Source organism: Epinephelus lanceolatus, chromosome 5 (genome assembly GCF_041903045.1).
Source record: "Epinephelus lanceolatus isolate andai-2023 chromosome 5, ASM4190304v1, whole genome shotgun sequence".
Lineage (NCBI taxonomy): Eukaryota > Metazoa > Chordata > Actinopteri > Perciformes > Serranidae > Epinephelus > Epinephelus lanceolatus.
The window spans coordinates 48,800,544-48,820,061 of NC_135738.1; the positions used below are offsets into that span (position 1 = coordinate 48,800,544).

At 44.1% G+C, this 19,518-nt stretch overlaps 1 protein-coding gene across 2 annotated transcripts in view; it reads right to left on the reverse strand.

Annotated features, from left to right (window-relative positions):
- LOC117251295 (NT-3 growth factor receptor-like) overlaps window positions 1-19,518 on the reverse strand; it is a 666,479-nt gene that overhangs the window by 338,960 nt on the left and 308,001 nt on the right. For both annotated transcript variants that reach the window (XM_033617466.2, XM_078168297.1), the window contains exon 8: window positions 14,066-14,178. In XM_033617466.2, coding sequence (XP_033473357.2) covers window positions 14,066-14,178 — 113 coding nt within the window. The remainder of the gene's footprint in view (window positions 1-14,065; window positions 14,179-19,518) is intronic.

The following is a 19,518-nucleotide window of genomic DNA, read 5'->3' on the forward strand; positions in this document are numbered from 1 at the left end:
TCCACTGCTGGGTCAAATTAACCAGGCATTTGGGTTAATAAAGGCAAAAACCAAGAATTACAATGACCCAACAAATGTGTAAAAATTAGTTCACTATTGGGTCAAATGGATCATTCATTCCAAATGGATCAACATCTAATAAAAATGACCCAGCAAGTGTAAAAACCAATCCAATGCTGGGTCACATTAACGTTGCATTTGGATTTATTGCTACTTATAATGCTAGTAAACCACAAATTATAATTTGGTTTACTAGCATTATAAGCGTTCAGCCTCTAATGTGTGTATAGCGCATCTCACTCAGTTAGCACTCGGCTAACTCCCGGGAGCTTTCTCGGTGGTCGATGTTAGCCGAGACATGCTGGTGGTTGAACACTCACTGAGCTAATGTGGACTAATGTTTGACTCCATGGTCTGTTGTAGAGCATTGTGTTGTGTTTCGTGCACGTGCAGGTGTACGGGGGTTGCCGTGTGTTTGTATATCCGTTATTGTTCAATAAACATGCATTTTATCTCGGGATGTCTTGAAATTTTCTTCACCCCTTCTTCGTCCTGCATTAAATAAGTGCACCGGCTTTCTACTGCGCCACAGCGCCACTTTAGCGGTTGGGAGGTGTATTGCACATTGGTAGTAAATGTGAAATATGTGACTATGCGGTTAGTACATTACATGTTTGTTTTGAACGTTTATGGAGACGTGAATCGGTCGAGACCGGGAACCCCCAAACGAAAAACAGGGTTCGTTTTCAAGACGTTCATGCAATGAACGCATTAGTCCAAGGCTAGTGCAGTATGTAAACACAGGCCGTGTCTTCACATGTCCGCGCTGCCATCTCGAGACTGCTTCGCGCATGCTCCCAGAGCGCTGGGCTTTCTGGGACATGTAGTCAGTGTGGTTGCTTTGGGTCTTCTGTGTTGTGTTTGACATTGTTAAATGTGTAAATAATGTGTAGGTAGATTCATGTTATATGTATGACAACAGTCTTGTTTAGAATGATAGCTGATGGAGAAAATATTAACCAGCTTAAAGACTTATGTTCTATTTATTGTGTGGCAAATGGAAACAGCCCCCATATGATGCCTGCTTAGGATGTGTAACCATCTTTATCTATGGAAGCCCATTTTCGCCAGTAATGGAAAAAAAGAAATTGCTATTCCTAATCAAAATTGTAAGATAAAAAGTCATTATTACAAATGTAGCCTACTTTTAAAATTAATTTGTGGCATGTTGTCTTGTAAGGTGTGTGGCATCACAGTGGCTGCAGATGGGACAGAGGATGAGATGATTCACTGTTTCAAGGCAGGACAACTAGTACACTGTGGTGTAGTCAATAGTAAATATTGGTGATTTACAAAAACACCAAAAACTATTTTTACTGTTAATGTAAATGTTGTTACTATAAATAATACAGTACTTTCTTTGTAATACTATATAGAAAATATTCATTTTTACTGTAAAGACAGGTTGACATAAATATTTCTGCTGTTAAAATTAAAAAAATACAGTATTTGTATTTTCAAATTTGGCTGTGATTTTTTTTTTTTTAAATTAATTGAAAGCCTCCTTCAAATAGTAGCCTGCCCCTATTTGTAGCCTGGTCCCAAACTATTTTTTTGTTAATAGTGGTCCCGGCTACTATTTGAGGAAATACTGTATGTATGTAACATAGTCACTGGCCACTTTGTGTACACCTGTGTAATCTAATGCAATCCAGTAGAATGACTATACCATGATTTTTTCCCTGAAGCTAATAAATTTTTGGTTATTGTTGACATCGTCTAGAAAGTGATGACTCTACTTTGTTTATTATTGAGGTCATAGTGAATGGTGGTGGTGTACTGAGGTGGCCTCCTAAGATTGTCTAATTGAGGAGGACAAAATATTAGGAACACTTTTAAATATACTGCAGTCCAGTAAACCAACACCACCCACTACGACCTCAACAATAAAGTAGAATAATCACCTTTCTGACAAAAGCTGAAAAAGTAAAAGCTTTGTAAACGTACAATGTGTGGCAGAGCTGTTGTATTGGATTGTATTAGATTGCACAAGTGTACCTAATAAAGTAGCCAGTAAGCCCCACATTTACACCACCAATCCATGCCTGCTCTGGGTCTCCCCGCAGCCCCTGGTTGCTCGGCAGCCTCAGCCCCTGAGACCATGCTGATCAAAAGTTATTAAAAGCTTTTCTCTATGTCAAGGGGTGTGGCGGCTATGACGCCGCCTTCGCCACCAAATCAGTTGGCTTTTTGATGGCTTCAGCAACCTCATATCCTCACGAAATTGATACACAGGTCAAGAATGGCGAGCTCTTACATCTGATAGGGCCGTTGCCCATGGGGGGGACAAAATGCCTCTATAGTCCCCCTTGAAATTTTCAAAAAACCCTCCCCATAGGGATTTTCTTGGAGTACGAAGATGAAACGTCACACCACGTCAGGATTAACTTACTCTGAGTTTTCACATAACCGCTTCAGTGATGCACACTGCTGCCCCCCCCGCGTAGACGCGGGAGAGCGAGGGCCCGGTCACAGCTGCTTGCAGCTTTAATTAGGGCCCAAGCAGGAGACCTGCGAGGTCCCTATTTTTTTTCTCCCGATTATTTATTTATTTTTTTCTTCCGCCCATATGATCACATTTTTCACTGCCTGAACATACCCCAAAACTCACCAAACTTAGAATATAAGTCACACCTTGTGAAAAATTTTATGATCTATTGTCGTCCTGAATTTCCACCACTAGGTGGCGCTATTATTAAGGAAAGTGCGTTTTGGTTCATAACTCCCATATACTTTGTCGCACATTCAAAAACCTTATATCCACGCGTTCAGTGAATTGTGCTGATTCTCTTGATATAGGCCACGCCCATTTCCGCCTACCGGGTTTTTTTTCCTCGCAAATTCGCAAAATGTCGCAAACCTACTTTTTACTTATGGTGTAGAGAGGTTTGGGTTGCATGAGAGAAAGAGGAGTGAGAGGGTACAGTCAGGTAAATCTAGGCGGCAAAGAGAAATAGAGGAGCTAGTCAAGGAAAGGAGACAGTTAAGAAAGGTTTGGAGAAAGGCTACAGAAGAAGAAAGGGAGGGAATTAAGGTGTTGCAAGAGGAGTTGAGAAGCAGGCTAGCAGTTGTTAGAAGGGCAGAGCATCTCAGGAAAAAGAGGAGGAAGAAGGAACATGTAAGGACAGGTTTTTTCAGGGACCCTTTTAAGTTTGTTAAAGGATTGTTCAGCCAGGAAAAGGGAGGGCAGCTCAAAGCAGAAAGGCTAGAGGTTGAAGAATATTTGAGAAATACATATTCAGATTTAGAGAAGAATAGGATAGTAGGTTTCCCACCCGATATCCCTCCATTAGAAGGGATAGAGCATGAGATGGATGTCAGACCACCTAGGTGGAAGGAAGTTCAGGAGGTGGTCAGGCGTGCAAAGGCTTCTTTGGCTCCAGGGTCTAATGGAGTCCCCTACCAGGTTTATAAAAGTGCGCCTGATACCCTTAAATTTTTATGGAAACAGCTAAGAATAGTTTGGGAGAAGCAAATTATACCAAGAGCATGGCGTCGGGCAGGGGGTGTCCTCATTCCTAAGGAGAAGGAGTCTGTGGACCTTAGCCAGTTCCGGATGATTTCTCTCTTGAATGTAGAGGGGAAGATTTTCTTTAGTGTAGTTGCGCAGAGATTAGCTAGCTACTTAGAAAGGAATAGCTTAATAGATACCATGGTGCAGAAGGCAGGAATACCAGGTTTTTCATGGTGTTTAGAGCATACTAGCATGATCTGGCACCAGATTCAGGCAGCGAAGATTAAGAAAAGGGACCTGCATGTAGTATTTTTAGATCTTGCAAAAGTGTTTGGTTCAGTACCGCATAGCCTCATTTGGAGTGCGTTTGACTACTTCAGAGTGCCACAGGTAGTTGTTAACTTAGTGAAAGCATATTTTCAAGATATTAGGTTGTGTCTAAGTACAGCAGGTTTCACAACAGGTTGGCAGAGGCTATAAATAGGCATCATGGCAGGGTGTACAATTTCTCCATTAGCATTTACTATGGCAATGGAAGTAATCATCAGGGCTTCTAGGTGGGTGGTAGGTGGAGAGAGACGGCAGGATGGGTTGCATTTTCCACCAGTTAGGGCTTACATGGATGACATGACACTGGTGACCACAACAATGCCATGTACAAAGAGGCTACAAGAGAAGGTAAATAAGAACCTCAAGTGGGCCAGCATGAAGATCAAGCCTAGTAAAACTAGAAGCATCTCAATACATAGAGGGAAGTTAAGTGATAGGAAGTTTGTCATAGATGATAAGGAAATCCCAACAATTAGGGAAAAGCCAGTAAAGAGCTTATGTAGGTGGTACAATGTGGAGTTGAATGATGAGGAACAGGTGGTGAAATTTAGGAAAGATGTGGCAGAAGGATTGGATAGAATAGATATATCCGAACTTCCAGGAAAGTTGAAGTTGTGGTGTTTGCAATTTGGGCTATATCCTAGGTTAATGTGGCCATTGTCAATTTATGAAATTCCAATATCCGTAGTGGAGAGAATTGAAAGGTCAGTTAGCTCCTATATTAGGAAGTGGTTGGGTGCTCCTAGGTGCCTAAGTAGTGTTGCATTGTATGGAAAAGGGATACTTCAGCTGCCAGTATCTAGTTTAACAGAGGAATTTAAATGTACCAAGGTCAGGACAGAGCTGTTGTTATCTGGGAGTAAGGACATGGTAATTAGGAGTGTGGTTCCAAATCCAACCAAGGGGAGGAAGTGGAACCCAAAATCAGCAGTTCAGGAGGCAGAGGCAGCTCTTAGGCATGCAGAGATTGTAGGTAATGTTCAGTTTGGCCGGGGAGGCCTGGGGCTTGGCTCAGGCAAACCGGTATGGAATAAAGCAGGTCTCAAAGATAAAAGAAAGCTGGTTGTAGAACAGATACGTAGACAGGAAGAGATGCTAAGGGGTGCAAAGGTAGTGGCCCAGGCTAAACAGGGACAGTGCTTGAATTGGGAAAGTGTAGAGAAGAGGAAGCTTAGTTGGAGGGACCTGTGGAGTTTGGAGGAGAATCGTATTAGATTCCTGGTAGGGGCTACATACAATGTGTTACCAATCCCCCAAAACCTAAAACTGTGGGTAAATGAGGACCCATCATGCCCATTGTGTTCACGTACCGCAACCTTAAAGCATATTTTGTCAGGCTGTAAAGTTAGCTTGTCACAAGGCCGATATACATGGCGACATAACCAGGTGTTGAAATGTTTAGCTGCAGGCATCGAAGGGAAACAAAGACAGGTGAATTCAGTAGGTGTTAAGGACAGGAGTTTAGTAATTCAGTTTGTCCGTGAGGGAGAGAAACACAGAAGAGGTAAGTTAGTGAGGAGGCAAGGGTGTGGCCGCCTAGAAGGTGCTTGTGATTGGGAAATGCAAGTAGATTTAGGGGGAAAGCTTGTTGTTCCCCAGGAAATAGTTTGTACCAGGCAGAGGCCTGACTTAGTGTTGTGGTCAGTGAGTCAACGGGTAGTTTATTTCATTGAGCTGACAGTTCCTTGGGAAGACTCAGTGAAAGAAGCCTATGAAAGAAAAAAGCTTAGATATGCAGACTTAGGAGCAGAAGCTGAGCAGCGAGGATGGAAGACTAGGATTTGTCCAGTGGAAGTGGGGTGTAGGGGATTCATAGCAAGATCAGCTGTCTCGCTCCTGGGGGAACTCGGAGTGTGGGGACAGAGTTTGAGGAAGACAGTGAGGGAAATGTCAGATGAAGCAATTAAATGTAGCCAGTTTATCTATAAGAGAAGAAATAATGTCAGTTGGGGGCCAGCAGGGGGAACTACTAAACAGGGCACATAATTCCTTGAGATCAGGTGGAGAGATCCACTTCTTCTCAGGAGGAAATCCAGGAAGAGGAAGTATTTAAGTGTGGGAGTGGCCTATTTGAATGAAATATGAAATAGAGTATGGTGAATGTGCTAGCAAAGGTACTATCAGCCCTGTTTCTACCTGGGGCTCGCATGTATGGAGCCTGGGTTTGGTTGAAGATGGCAGTGCTGTTTGGGCTGAGAAAGCCATGTGTAAGTAAGGAGGAAGTCCAGGAAGAGGAAGGTTATTTAAGTGTGGGAGTGGCCTATTTGAATCCATTTTGTTTGAGGCCATGCGGCAAGGTGAGTGTGTTTGCTGATCCTGTAAGTTTATTTAGCTCCTTTAACTTTAGCTTATATTGTAGTTATGCTATGTAGCGTGTGAAATAGAGTATGGTGAATGTGCTAGGAAAGGTAGTATCAGCCCTGCTTCTACCTAGAGCTCGCATGTACGGAGCCTGGGTTTGGTTGAAGGTGGCAGTGCTGTTTGGGCTATGAAAGCCATGTGTAATTAAGGTAAAGGAGGTTACTGGGTTGGTGCAGGGAGGGGAACAGTGAGACCTGGCATTAGGGGAGTGTCTCTGGGATGCTAGAGATCACTGTCTAGCCTCCTGGAGGTGTCGTGGGACCAACTTGACGAAACACTGGTGAAAGGAGGTTCCCACCCGATGACCCCAAAGACATGCTAGTTATCACTGCTCATTGGTTTGTATAGTTAAGCCTTGCCATATTAACTTATCATAGGGCTTAGGTTTTTCACTGAGTGTTGATCCTTTCTCTAGAGCACAAACTTCTTGTGTTTATTTGAACTTTTGAACTCCTCCTAGGCAATTTCACAGATTTGCACAAAACTTTGCACACAGCATCTGTGGACTCTTCTGACAAAAATTTATTAAAAGAACTTTGATATTCCAAAGAATACTCAAGTTATTAAATAACAACTTCCTACAGATTTAGTTCTAAACAGGAAGTGTTGCATATCTCCACACTGGTGGGTCTGAATGACATGAAACTCAGTTTACTACTTCCCCATGCTCTGTGAAAAGTTTTGGGTGATGACCACAAGGTGACGCTCTTTAAATTGAAGTATTTTATATCTCAACATCGGTTGGGCGGATTAAAACAAAACTTGGTATAATTATTGTCAATGCCCTCCTGAGGATATCTGATGAAGGACTTACCGATCCGCCACTAGGTGGCGCTCTGGTAGCCGTTTAATTTAATATTTGGCACTTTGCCAACACCATAACACTCATGGAAATGAAATTGATAGGGGTGGTATAGACTGGCCCCTGTAACTCACACACCAAAAATGACCAGCAGGTGGCGCTATTTTCAATGCAAAAGCATTTTTGGCTAATAACTCCCACATAATATGTCGCACATTGTTAAACCTTCTATTTACGTGTTCTCTGAATTCAGCTGAATTGTGTGGTGTAAGCCACACCCATTTTCGTGGTAACTTTCCATTCGCTAAATCATGACAAATGAAAAACCTACTTTTTCGAACTCCTCCTAGGCAATTTGACTGATTTGCACCAAACTTTGCATGAATCATCTGTGGACCCTCCTGACAAATAGTTATTAAAAGAATTTTGATAGTCCAAAAAACGCCCAAAATATAAAACAACAAATTCCTGCACATTGTTTTCAAAACAGACAGTCTTTCATATCTTGACCAAATACAGTCCGATTACCACAATACCTTTGCTGATTGTGTTCCATGGCCTGATGAGAGTTTGTGCAAAATTCGGTGCAAATCGGCCAATAGGTGGCGTTTTGGTGGCAGTCTAATTAGTGTGAATGGAAGTAAATTGGAAAATCTTCAAATCCTCTTCAAAACTCATCGACTTTCAACCTCTTCTTGTCCCTCATACATTGAGCTAGAGACACCATGTCAACTTTTAAAGAGTCAGAAGACCTTGAACGCATTAACTGTACATAATTATCTATCTTTATCTTTATTTCGGCCATGACCAATATTCTTTTGTTTATGAACACTGGTAGATAACTATCTTGCCACCAGGTGGTCTTTGGCTGCTCCTGACGCTACCGTCATAAAAACAAGAGACTACACATGTACAGTTGCGCACTCTCAGCTGATTGTAAACAGATAAGATGGCGACAAGACGCAACTTCAGTGTTCATTTAAAGCAAGACGTTTTGAAATATTCCGAACAAATGTCGGGGGAATACGCCGCGGGGCATATGACACCTGGTATGCAGAGGACGGCAACAAGACCTTCACAAAAGGAGGGAACATGAGAGCAGCTGACAAACGCAAGATAACGGCTTACCATCTCCAGGTCCAGTAATTTCCTCTTTCGTTGGTGTCATGACTGCCCAGTACCTGGACAACCGAGCCGTGGCGGCACAGAGGTATGTGGCGTGTCAGAGAAACGAGCCGTTAACATTTCTCTTTGTGTTAGGTAACGTTAACGGCGTTAGGCTGACCAAATGTCCTCTTTTGCCCGGACATGTCCACTTTTCACGTCCCGTCCGGATTTTTTTTAATAAATTGATAATGTCCGGTTTTCCGTGTGTTTGTGTGTGTGTGTGTTAGAGTGTGGCACAGCCACATATTTCTGTTCGAAGCCGAACCGAGCCACACGGTTGTTACAGGCTCTTTAACCCTATGGGCCCGAACGACGCATAGTCCGTCCAAATTCACACCTGTTCGTTTCTGTGGATTTTTTTTCTGTGGACACTGAGGGGGACACGTAACCCTTCAAACAGTAGCCTGCCCCTCTTTGTAGCCTGGTCCCAAATTATTTTTTTGTTAATAGTGGCCCCGGCTACTATTTGAGGAAATACTGTATGTATGTAACATACACTCACTGGCCACTTTGTGTACACCTGTCTAATCTAACGCAATCCAGTAGAACGACTATACCATGATTTTTTTCCTGAAGCTTAGACATTTTCGGTTATTGTTGACATCGTCTAGAAAGTGGTGATTCTACTTTGTTTATTAATGAGGTCATAGTGAATGGTGGTGGTGTACTGGGGTGGCCTCCTAATTTTGTCTAACTGAGGGGGACAAATATTAGGAACATTTTTAAATATATTGCAGTCCAGTACACCAACACCACCCACTACGACCTCAATAATAAAGTAGAATAATCACCTTTCTGACAAAAGCTGAAAAAGTAAAAGCTTTGTAAACGTAGAATGTGTGGCAGAGCTGTTGTATTGGATTGTATTAGATTGCACAAGTGTACCTAATAAAGTAGCCAGTAAGCCCCACATTTACACAACCAATCCATGCCTGCTCTGGGTCTCCCCGCAGCCCCTGGTTGCTCGGCAGCCTCAGCCCCTGAGACCATGCTGATCAAAAGTTATTAAAAGCTTTTCTCTATGTCAAGGGGTGTGGCGGCTATGACACCGCCTTCGCCACGAAATCAGTTGGCTTTTTGATGGCTTCAGCAACCTCATATCCTCACGAAATTGATACACAGGTCAAGAATGGCGAGCTCTTACATCTGGTAGGGCTGTTGCCCATGGGGGGGACAAAATGTCTCTATAGTCCCCCTTGAAATTTTTAAAAAAACCCTCCCCATAGGGATTTTCTTGGAGTACGAAGATGAAACGTCACACCACGTCAGGGTTAACTTACTCTGAGTTTTCACATCACTGCTTCAGTGATGCGTGCTGCTGGCCCCCGCGATAGCGCGGGAAAGCGAGGGCCCGGTCACAGCTGCTTGCAGCTTTAATTAGGGCCCGAGCGACGACGAAGTCGTCTGAGGACCCTATTGAAATCGCGCTGTTTATTATTATTATTATTATTCTTTACCCGAATTCATGCCCCAATTTCGCCCCTTTCCCAAACTTGAAAATGCTTCTAACTTTCCACATTCGTCCGGCCATATCCGAAATTCGATATTTTTGGGCGGTTGCGCATGGTCGGCATGAAATGCCTAAACAGCGCCCCCTACAAATTTTCAAAATACCCTCCCCTTTGGGGTTTGTTTGTCATAGGCAAACGAAATTTGGTACGCACATGTATCATACCGAGACGCACAAAAAAGTCTCTTGATGTCATGGTAAAATCCCAACAGGAAGTCAGCCATTTTCTTTTGAATTTTTTCTTTACGGCGATTTCCACAACTTACATTCGAACGAACTTGTCCTAGGGATTTCGTCCTATCGACTTCAAAGTTGGTACAGATCATCCTGAGCACATGCTGATCAAAAGTTATTAAAAGCTTTTCTCTATGTCAAGGGGCGTGGCCGCTAGGGCGTGACAAATTTTGGCGACTTTTCGTTTTCTCACCATCGATTTTTGAGTGGCTCTCTCACCAACATACTTGATCTCAGCAGCTTCAAACTTGCTGGACATGATGATGTTTCCCCCCGAACGCCCCGATATGTTAATATCCCACCTTACTTATAGAGCCCCCCAGTGGTGACAGGAAGTGACCAGTTTTTACTTTAACATGTACTAATGCCACAAATTTGACTGCATCAACTTCATTCCACTTCTAATGCATGCAGAACAAGTTGGTGAAGCTACCTTATGAACACTGTGAAGCTACGTCTAATGGTGTCCATGTGGCGGCGTGGCGACTATTTATCCCTCACCACTAAATACGTTTGGCATTTTGATGGCTTCAACGACCTCATCTCCTCATGAAAATTGATACACAGGTCAAGAATGGGGAGCTCTTACATCTGATAGGGGCGATGCCCATGGGGGGGACAAAATGCCTCTATAGCGTCCCCTTGAAATTTTCAAAAACCCCTCCCCGTAGGGTTTTTTTTGGAGTAGGAACATGAAAATTGGTACACGTGTATGTTGTCCAGACGCACATAAAAGTCTCTGGCACCAATGGTCTACTCCAAAAAGGAAGTCGGCTGATTTGATTTTGACTTGTCATTTTGGCGTGATTACCACATGTTGTATTTTAATGAACTAGTCCTAGGGATTTCATCCAATCGACTTCAAATTTTTTAGAGATCATCCAGAGACCATGCTGATCAAAAGTTATTAAAAGCTTTTCTCTATGTCAAGTGGTGTGGCCGCTATACCGCCTTCCTCGCCTCTATAGCGCCCCCTTGAATTTTTCAAAAACCCCTCCCCTTAGGGTTTTTTTGGAGTTGGAACATGAAAATTGGTACACATGTGTATGTTGTCCAGACGCACATAAAAGTCTCTGGCACCAATGGTCTACTCCAAACAGGAAGTCGGCCATTATTCCGACATTTCACCCCCTTCCGAAATTTCAAAATGCTTCTAACTTTCCACATTTGTCCGGCCACATCCGAAATTCGATATTTTTGGGCGGTTGCACATGGTGGACGCGAAATGCAGAAATAGCGCCCCCTGCAAATATTGAAAAACCCCTCCCCATTGGGGTTAGTTTGTCGTAGGCAAACGAAATTTGGTAAGCACATGTATCATACAGAGAGGCACAAAAAAGTCTCTTGACATCATGGTAAAATCCCAACAGGAAGTTGGCCATTTTGTTTTGAATTTTTTCGGTACGGCAATTTCCACAACTTAAATTTGAACAAACTCCTCCTAGGGATTTCGTCTGATCGACTTCAAATTGGCTACAGATCATCCAGAGACCATGCTGATCAAAAGTTGTGCTCTGCATGTCTGTATGTCAAAAGGCATGGCTGCTATGTTGCTGCCATTTTTGATCCATCGCCATGCATATTCAAGCAGCTCTCTCTCCCACATAATTCATCCAAACTGCTTCAAAATTTCTGTACATGATAAGAGCCCTGCCCTCAACGCCTCCATATGCTCATAAGCAATCTTGCTCATGCTGCCCCCTTGTGGAAACAGGAAATGCCCTCTCATACATTGACATTGTCCGATTTGCTCGAAACTTCACATGTGTGATGAGGGTCCGCCCCTGGACACACCTGCACACATTTAATTACACTCCCGGTGCCCCTGGTAGATGAACAAAACATTGCGTTTTTTCGCTCCCGCCAGGTTTTTCTCCCTTTTCGCTTCGCGGCACAGCCCCCATGTGCCTCAGGCCCCCGTGGTTGCATGGGGGAGCGAGAGCCTGATCACAGCTGCTTGCAGCTTTAATTATTATTATTATTATTCTTTATTCTTTCTTCCACCGTCTCTTTGAGCTGGAATTTGACCACCTAAACATGCTCAAAAATTCTCCAATATTGGCATGCATGTCAGGACTGGCAAAAAATTTGACAAAATTCAAAAATGAACCCCAAAAGTACCAAAATGGGCTCTCTAGCACCACCTAGACACACTAAAATGGCCGCTGTGGCCAGTAGGAATGTCGTACAAAGATCAAACTAAAACTGGCTTGTTTGTCTCATCAAGACCAACAAATCACATCCTGACACCCCTGACTTTAATCCAACAGGAAATGGGCCACTGCCTCTGAAAGTAACATGAGTAAATGTGTAAAAATTGTCAGCTGTGAGCTAGAGTGAAGAGGGGTTTAAAACTGTCTAAAACTTTTGTCTTTAACTGTCTACGTGCGAGTCCGAGGTCCCACCCAATGCTGCTTGCAGCTTTAATTTTTATTGTTGTTGTTTTTGTTGTTATTTTTATTATTAGCAGTGTTGATGCATTTGTGATTGTTATTATTGTTGTCATTCATTTAACTTATTTATTCCTCATTTACTTTATTGCTTCGCATCCCTCTTTCGCTTTCTTTCTTTTCTTTTTCTTTTTTTGATTTTCCTCCTAATACCCCCCCAATTGTTGTTTTCTCCTTCTTTGACTAGTTGTTTTTATTTAGTTTCATTTATCTCCCCGTACACTAATTACACAAAAACATTACAACACACACACACATACACACACACACACACACACACACACACACACACATATGATCATACACCATCAGTACCATCCCCCTCTTAATGTCCCCACAGGGCAGTCCTGGCTGCTAGCTATATGTTTGACCATTCGTGGATACATTCTTGAGCATCTTGTTGCTGCACGAGAGATGAATACAGGTTTCCACCAGGTCTACACATGTGAAGGTTGCTGATGAGGATGAGCACCCCCTCCGATGGGAGTAGGGGTTGCTCACCATGCTGTCAGCTTCTACAACTTATATAGTATGTTTCTGCCCAATCTTGTATTTTTTCTTCTGTCTGCTTCTATGTCCTGTGCTCGTGTTCACTTGTTATCACTGCATAACACAATAAAAATAAAGATACAAAAAAAAAGTTGAAATAAATGAAATTTTTTATGAAATGTACGTTTATGATTACATAAGATATACTTCATGATCCCAGAATATACTATGTGGGCATTTATTTTGAAAGGACAGACACAAGAGGAGGCCATGCACACTCAGCCATCGGACATTAGTCACGTTACAAACCAATCACAGCTGACAAATGTATTTCCCTTTTTTGAAATATTCAGTCTGTGTTAAATACGGAAAAGTTGATCATTTAATGCAGGGCTACCCAGAGCTTTATATCTGTCCCAGGGATGATAGGTCTACAAACTTATAAACAGTGCCTGAAAGAAGATCAGCTCTACACTCAGATTTCAGATAAATAGGCTATATGATGCTTGTTAAGGTTGCTTAGCAACCTCAGACGCAACCTTCCACCACGCTCTTGAAAGCAAGCACACTCTACATGCCAATTAGCCATTTTTACACAGTCATTACTGCTTTGCAAGGTTTATTAGTATATGGTTTTGTATTTCTCTGTGATGTAGCACAGTGTTAACGATGCTACTTATACTATTCTTTCTCATACCTTGAACTCAAACCATTGTGTTGCCCTGCCCACAATATATAATTTGATAATTAAATTAATATCATAAGCATGCTGGCAACTCATTAACTCTTGGCCCTAAATGACAGTCAACCTCCTTGAGCTACAAGCAGTGCTTTTGGTCCTCCAACACTTCAGTGTGCAAATGCATGCTTGTGATTAGAGGAGTATTACCCAAAAACTCCAGTAGAAGGCTCCACCTGTTCTAATAGAACTAGGATTATAATACTGTAAACTTCATTACTGGTAATCTTAGAGATTATTTTCCATATAAAATATGTCATCATATGTCATTATAGATATGTTTTAACCCAAAAGTGCAGTTCCATTTTTCTTCACGGTGTAATCTCCATGGAGAGAATTTTATTTTGCTAAGGTAAACAAACAGGCATTCAGCGAGCAACCATGAAATATCAAGGCATGATTTAGAGTATCCATATTCTACAATTGGTTGATTAGATCATAGTTTAGCAGCCACACAAATGAAACGCACCTTGTCTTTGTAGAACCATCGTAAGGTGGGGTGGGGTGAACCTCGAACTGTGAACTCTATGCATGTGTCATGGCGCCGCTCTGGCTCCTTCAGCCTCACGATGGAAGGAGGAACTGAGGAGACCAAAGGGAACAGAGGACAACATTAAAACTTTTATTTATTTACATCACATGTACCTGCACTGCAGTGATTGTCAGTCATTTCACTGGATTGTGGTAGTACGTCAAAAAACACCAGAGGAAATACTGAGACAGAAATGGGAGAGACATTGATTATCATTTTAATATGCTGGTCTCATTCATATCTGTCCCAACTGATTCAGAGTGTTTGCGTGTGTGTGTTCCCATTCTCGTGACAAAACTGAGAGCAACAAAACTGGTTCTAAATGCAAACACAATTTGCTGTTTGCGTCAACAGTGTTGTCAAATATTCCACAAAGGACTATAAGAAATTCAAAGCAGCGCCAGTAAAAGATGATTGCTGTTATTAGTCAGTCCACTACAAATAGAATTTATTGTTTCAAGTGTACACACACATTCAGACACATACACATACACATCCTAGAGAATATATCAACAGGGTTGCTTGGATGAGTTTCACAAGATCCAGAAGCTCAGAAATGATTTGTAGAGTGTCCATGTATCTGACAGTGAGTGTCTGTGTCAGGGGGGAAAAGGAGCTCCGGATGAAAGCACCCCTGGGTGTTACAGTAAAAAAAAAAATTCCAGTAAAATTAATAGGACTACATCCATGCTAGCAGCACCTAGAGGATGCAGTGGTCATTATACATCTCAGGGCTTAAGCCCCTCTGGAACACCATCCTGACAGTTTTGCTATTGTTAAACACAATCATATTTTTTATGATGTGTAATGTAAATGGTAAATGGACCTGCACTTGCATAGCACCTTTCTAGTCATCTGACCACGCAAAGTGCTTTTTGCACCGAGTCACATTCTCCCATTCACACACACATTGATACACTGGTGGCCGAGGCTACTATACAAGGTTCCCTCTGCTACTCAGTTTTTAACACATCCACACACACTGATGGAACAGCCAGTGGCAGCAATTTGGGGTTCAATATCTTGCTCAGTGATACTTTGATATGCAGACTGCAGGAGGTGGGGCTCGAACCACTGATCTTCCTTACACAACACCAGCTCTACCCCTGAGTCACAGCTGCCCAAACAACACTGATGGTGACAAACCCACACAGAATGATTATCAACTCTGCAGTTCCCCTCCACTGTACTTGTTGCATACACTTGTGGGTGCCTTCCTCAGCTACCTTAGCAGGTATCTATAGCCATTGGCCAGGAGCAGATGTCATCAGGTGGTGCTCAACCTTCACAGAGTGTTTCGGCCCTCAACCACAACACTCTCTGGTTGGTTGGTGGGCCGGCAGTGAGTGGCCAACTCACTGCCCACCTGCTCCTGGCCTCCAGCCTTCCTCCTCTCGCTTGCTCCAAATCCAACACGAGGCACGTTCCGCCTTCTCCCCCATCCTACAGGCAGCTTGCTTCTTGCTCTGCTTGTTTAGGCCCAGAGCTAACAGCAAACGCCATGCCGACTTGGCTGGGAAGCCCCTGCACCCAGTCTCTACAGGGAACAACTACGCCTGCCAGCCCTTGTCTCTGCAGTCTTGGATTAGAGGTTGGTACTTAGAGGCCTTCCTCTCATGGGCCACTTCGCAGCCTTCCTCCCATGGCACCGTCAGTTTGACCAGAATTATCTTCTGGTCCTTGGTTGACCACAGCACAATATCTAGCTGGAGGGTTGTTTGGACCACTTCCGGGAACTGCAGCCTCCTTCCTACATTAACACTCATCTCCCAGGAGCTTGCGGCTTGAAGAATGTTGGGCTTTCTTCGTGTGGTCGGAATAGGCCTAGCTCCTTCCTTATGGAAAGTGATCGCTCTCCCTGAGACTGTGCCAGCTGGCCTCTTTTTGCCTCTCTCCTGCTCTAGTGTCAGCGAGTGAGAAGAGAACTTTGTCATCTATACTGCCCTTGGGTTAAAGCTGTTTTGCACCCAGACAGTATGTGTGCCAGAGTCCCCTTCTGGCCGCAGAGCTTGCAGAGTGGATCCTCTCTCAGCCCCCATGTGTGCAGATGTGATGGAGAAGGAAGGGTGTCATATACCGACCTCAAGAGGATGGAGATACCGCAAGGCTCCAGTCGCCACAGCTCTCGCCACGTGATCTTGCGCTTGGGCAGATCCCATTTTGTCCAAGCCCCCTGGGAACCTTGTTCCACTGCCCTGGCTATCCGTTTCTCCTCCTCCCTGCTCCGGACCTCTGCCTGCACCATGTCTCGTCTGGTCCTTGCATTTGCGTCTCCCCAAGATTGGAAATGAACAGAGCCGAGGCCTTGCCGATGGACGCATTGGTGCCGATGATGTCTTGCATCTTGAAAGAGCACACTGCCTGCTCCACAGTTGCATTGGCAGCCCACTTGCTCCCGGACCTGGTTGTGACACCTGCTTGTTTTACCAGGTCGTCATTGGAATCCCTCAGGCTTAACACAACTCTACACTTCGCAACCTTGTACTCCTCCACGACTCATGACAGGGGGAGTTGCAGCTGCCCAGACCGGATGTAAAGGCCCACTGAGGAGAAACTTGGGGGAATTCCCAGCCATCTTTGTATATGCTTGTTGGTCTTCCGCTCAATGGTCTCTACGGCAGTCATGGGGAACTCGTAGACAGTGAAGAGCCAAAGGAGCCTGGGCAAGAGGCCGTGTTGGTACAGCCAGGTCTTGAACTTGCCCGGAAGTAAAGATTTACCAATCTTCTTCAGCCACTCCTCAGTCTGCTTCACAGCCTCAGCAACATTGGCGCCACCTGTCAGTGACTCGTTGAACCACTTCCCCAGGCACTTTATTGGATTGTCCTCGATGGATGGAATGACCTCACCCTGAACTTGGAGACTGAACTTGCTGGTGACTCTGTCCTTCTTAATAACCAAGCGCCTGGACTTCCTGGCTTTGAACAGTATCCCTGCCCACGAGGCAACGCTGCCCAAAGTTTCCAATACCCATCTTGCTTGGGCGTGAGTCACAGTTGTTATTGTGATATCGTCCGTGAATGCTCGCAACACTGGCTGGACTCCAATTTAGGGCCCTGGGTTATGCCCTCTGCTGCAGATATTAGTAAGTTTATTCCCATGATGAACAAGATGGTGGAGATGGTACACCTTGTTGGAATCCCCTTTTGGAGGTCCAGCCAGCTGGTGGTGAAAAGGGCTGATGTAAATCTGAGTTTGAACCCAGCCAAATAGGTGGTGATCATGTCTCGAATCACCACTGGGATGTAATAGTGGTCAAGTCCTTCTTGGATGAGGTCATGTGGGATTGACCCGTAAGCATTAGTGAGCCAGACAATTGTTAGGTCGCTTCTTTTCTGCTTTGCTTCTTGAATTAATTGGCTGATCGTCAAGGTGTGTTCCAGACAGCCCAAAAAGCCTGGGATGCCACCTTTCTGGATGGATATATTGATGTAGTGGTTTTGCGTCATCTAAGAGGTGATCCTTCTCGCCAGCACTGAGAAGAAGATCTTGCACTCTACGTTCAGGAGGGAGATTGTCCTGAACTGGGAGATTGCGGAGGACCCCTCCTCTTTCGGAACAAAACATTCCTCTGCCAATTTCCAGCTTGGTGGAATTGTACCCTTGGCCCAGATCTTCCTCATGATCTTCCACAACCTCCGAAGGATTTTTGGGCATTTCTTGTACACCTTATATGGTATACCACTTGGGCTGGGGGCAGCTGATGATTTGGCTTTGCGGACGATGTCCTGAACTTCCTGCCATGTGGGTTCCTTCGTATTCAGCTCAGTTGATGGTTTTCCAGGCCTAGAGATACTGAAGTTGGCTCCCGGACCCTGACTCCTATTGGGGTCTCTGTGAGCTTCCAAAAGGAACTCTTCTACCTCCTACTTTGAACTGGAGAGTGTGCCAGATTTTTGTTGGCCAAGAAGTGTCTTTGTGAAGCTGTATGGATCTTTGACAAACTGTGCTCGCCTGTGCTTCTTCTGCCACTGCTGCCGAAGGTATTCTGTTCTCCTGACCTTGCACAGTTGTTCCCGCAGCTTGCTTGTTAGGTCTTTGATACCTTCTTTCTCGGTCGGTGAGCTGGTTTTGAACAGTTTGTTGAGTGCCACAGTGCTGCTGTGGTTGAGGCTGGCCTTTCTGCTCCATTGTGCCGAACCGTTCCTTGGCGAGGTTGTACACTATGGTCGTGATTGAGTCAACCTTCTTGTGTACTGGGCCTGATGATGTTGCTTCCAGGATGCCATTGAGGTCGTCGTCAAGCTGCATCCACGCAATGTTGTCTGACATCTTTGGCCATTTGATCATCTCTCTCCTAGCCGAATGGATTGGGGTTACCAGAGAAGGGTTCATGTGGACTGGTCTCTGGTGCTGGGGCTGCTCAAGTGTGGAGAGATCTTCAGCACTGTGGGGTGCTTCCTGGCTGGAGTTCTCCATTGTCTGACCAGACTCTGGGTCTGTGCGCTGCTCTTGAGTCGCTGATGTTCCACACCTGAACCTGCTCTGGTGTTGCTTGAGCCCTCTGGTGCTTTTGCAGACTTTCCCGCAATGACACCTTATGGTGAATTCCTCTCCGGACAGAGTGTCTCTTTGGTATTGGCCCGCCTGTTTTCGGTCAGTCTCACCACTCTCATCAGCACCATTTTTTGCCATATCAGGCAGCTGTTTTCAGTGAAAACACTATGTACACTTCCTGCTCAGCAGCAAACACAGACACAGTCAGAGACGAGCTGGTGAACATAGTGGAGCGTTTAGCAGCGAGAGAGGCAGGTATTTCCCTCAGGAGCTCGTGGAGACCAAAACCCGAGCTGAAAGGGAGAGAATGTTGGACTGACGTTCATCAGTTTATACAAACACCATTAAAAGTGACAATTGCTTTGTTAACTGTTAACTAAATCATTCAGCATATCAACCTAAATACTGATGATATATCAGCATTGTATTTACAATGAGGAGGTGAATTCATGATACTTCCCTGCCACAGCTCCCTGTTTTCAGTTTTGAACTTATCTCATTCAAGCTGGGCTGCTCTCACCCAGTTCTGTGTGTGGTGATATATAATCCTCCAAAATATAACAAGGACTTTATCAATGATTTTTCCAATTTTCTGTCTGAAATTACGCCTAAATATGACCAGGTTTTAATCATGGGAGATCTGAACATACATGTCTGTTGTCTGGACAAGCCATTGGCAAGAGACTTTTTAAAAATTATTGATGCCTTTAACCTTGTGCAGGCCATATCTGGCCCCACACATGAACATGGTCATACTCTGGATCCTGTCCTACAACTTACCTGTCTGTAATGTTGAAATAATGGATGCTATCTTCTCAGATCACATGCCTGTCTTATTTGAGTTTTCCCTCCCCTGTAATATTGTTAAACCATCTGCTCGTGCTCACATCTGT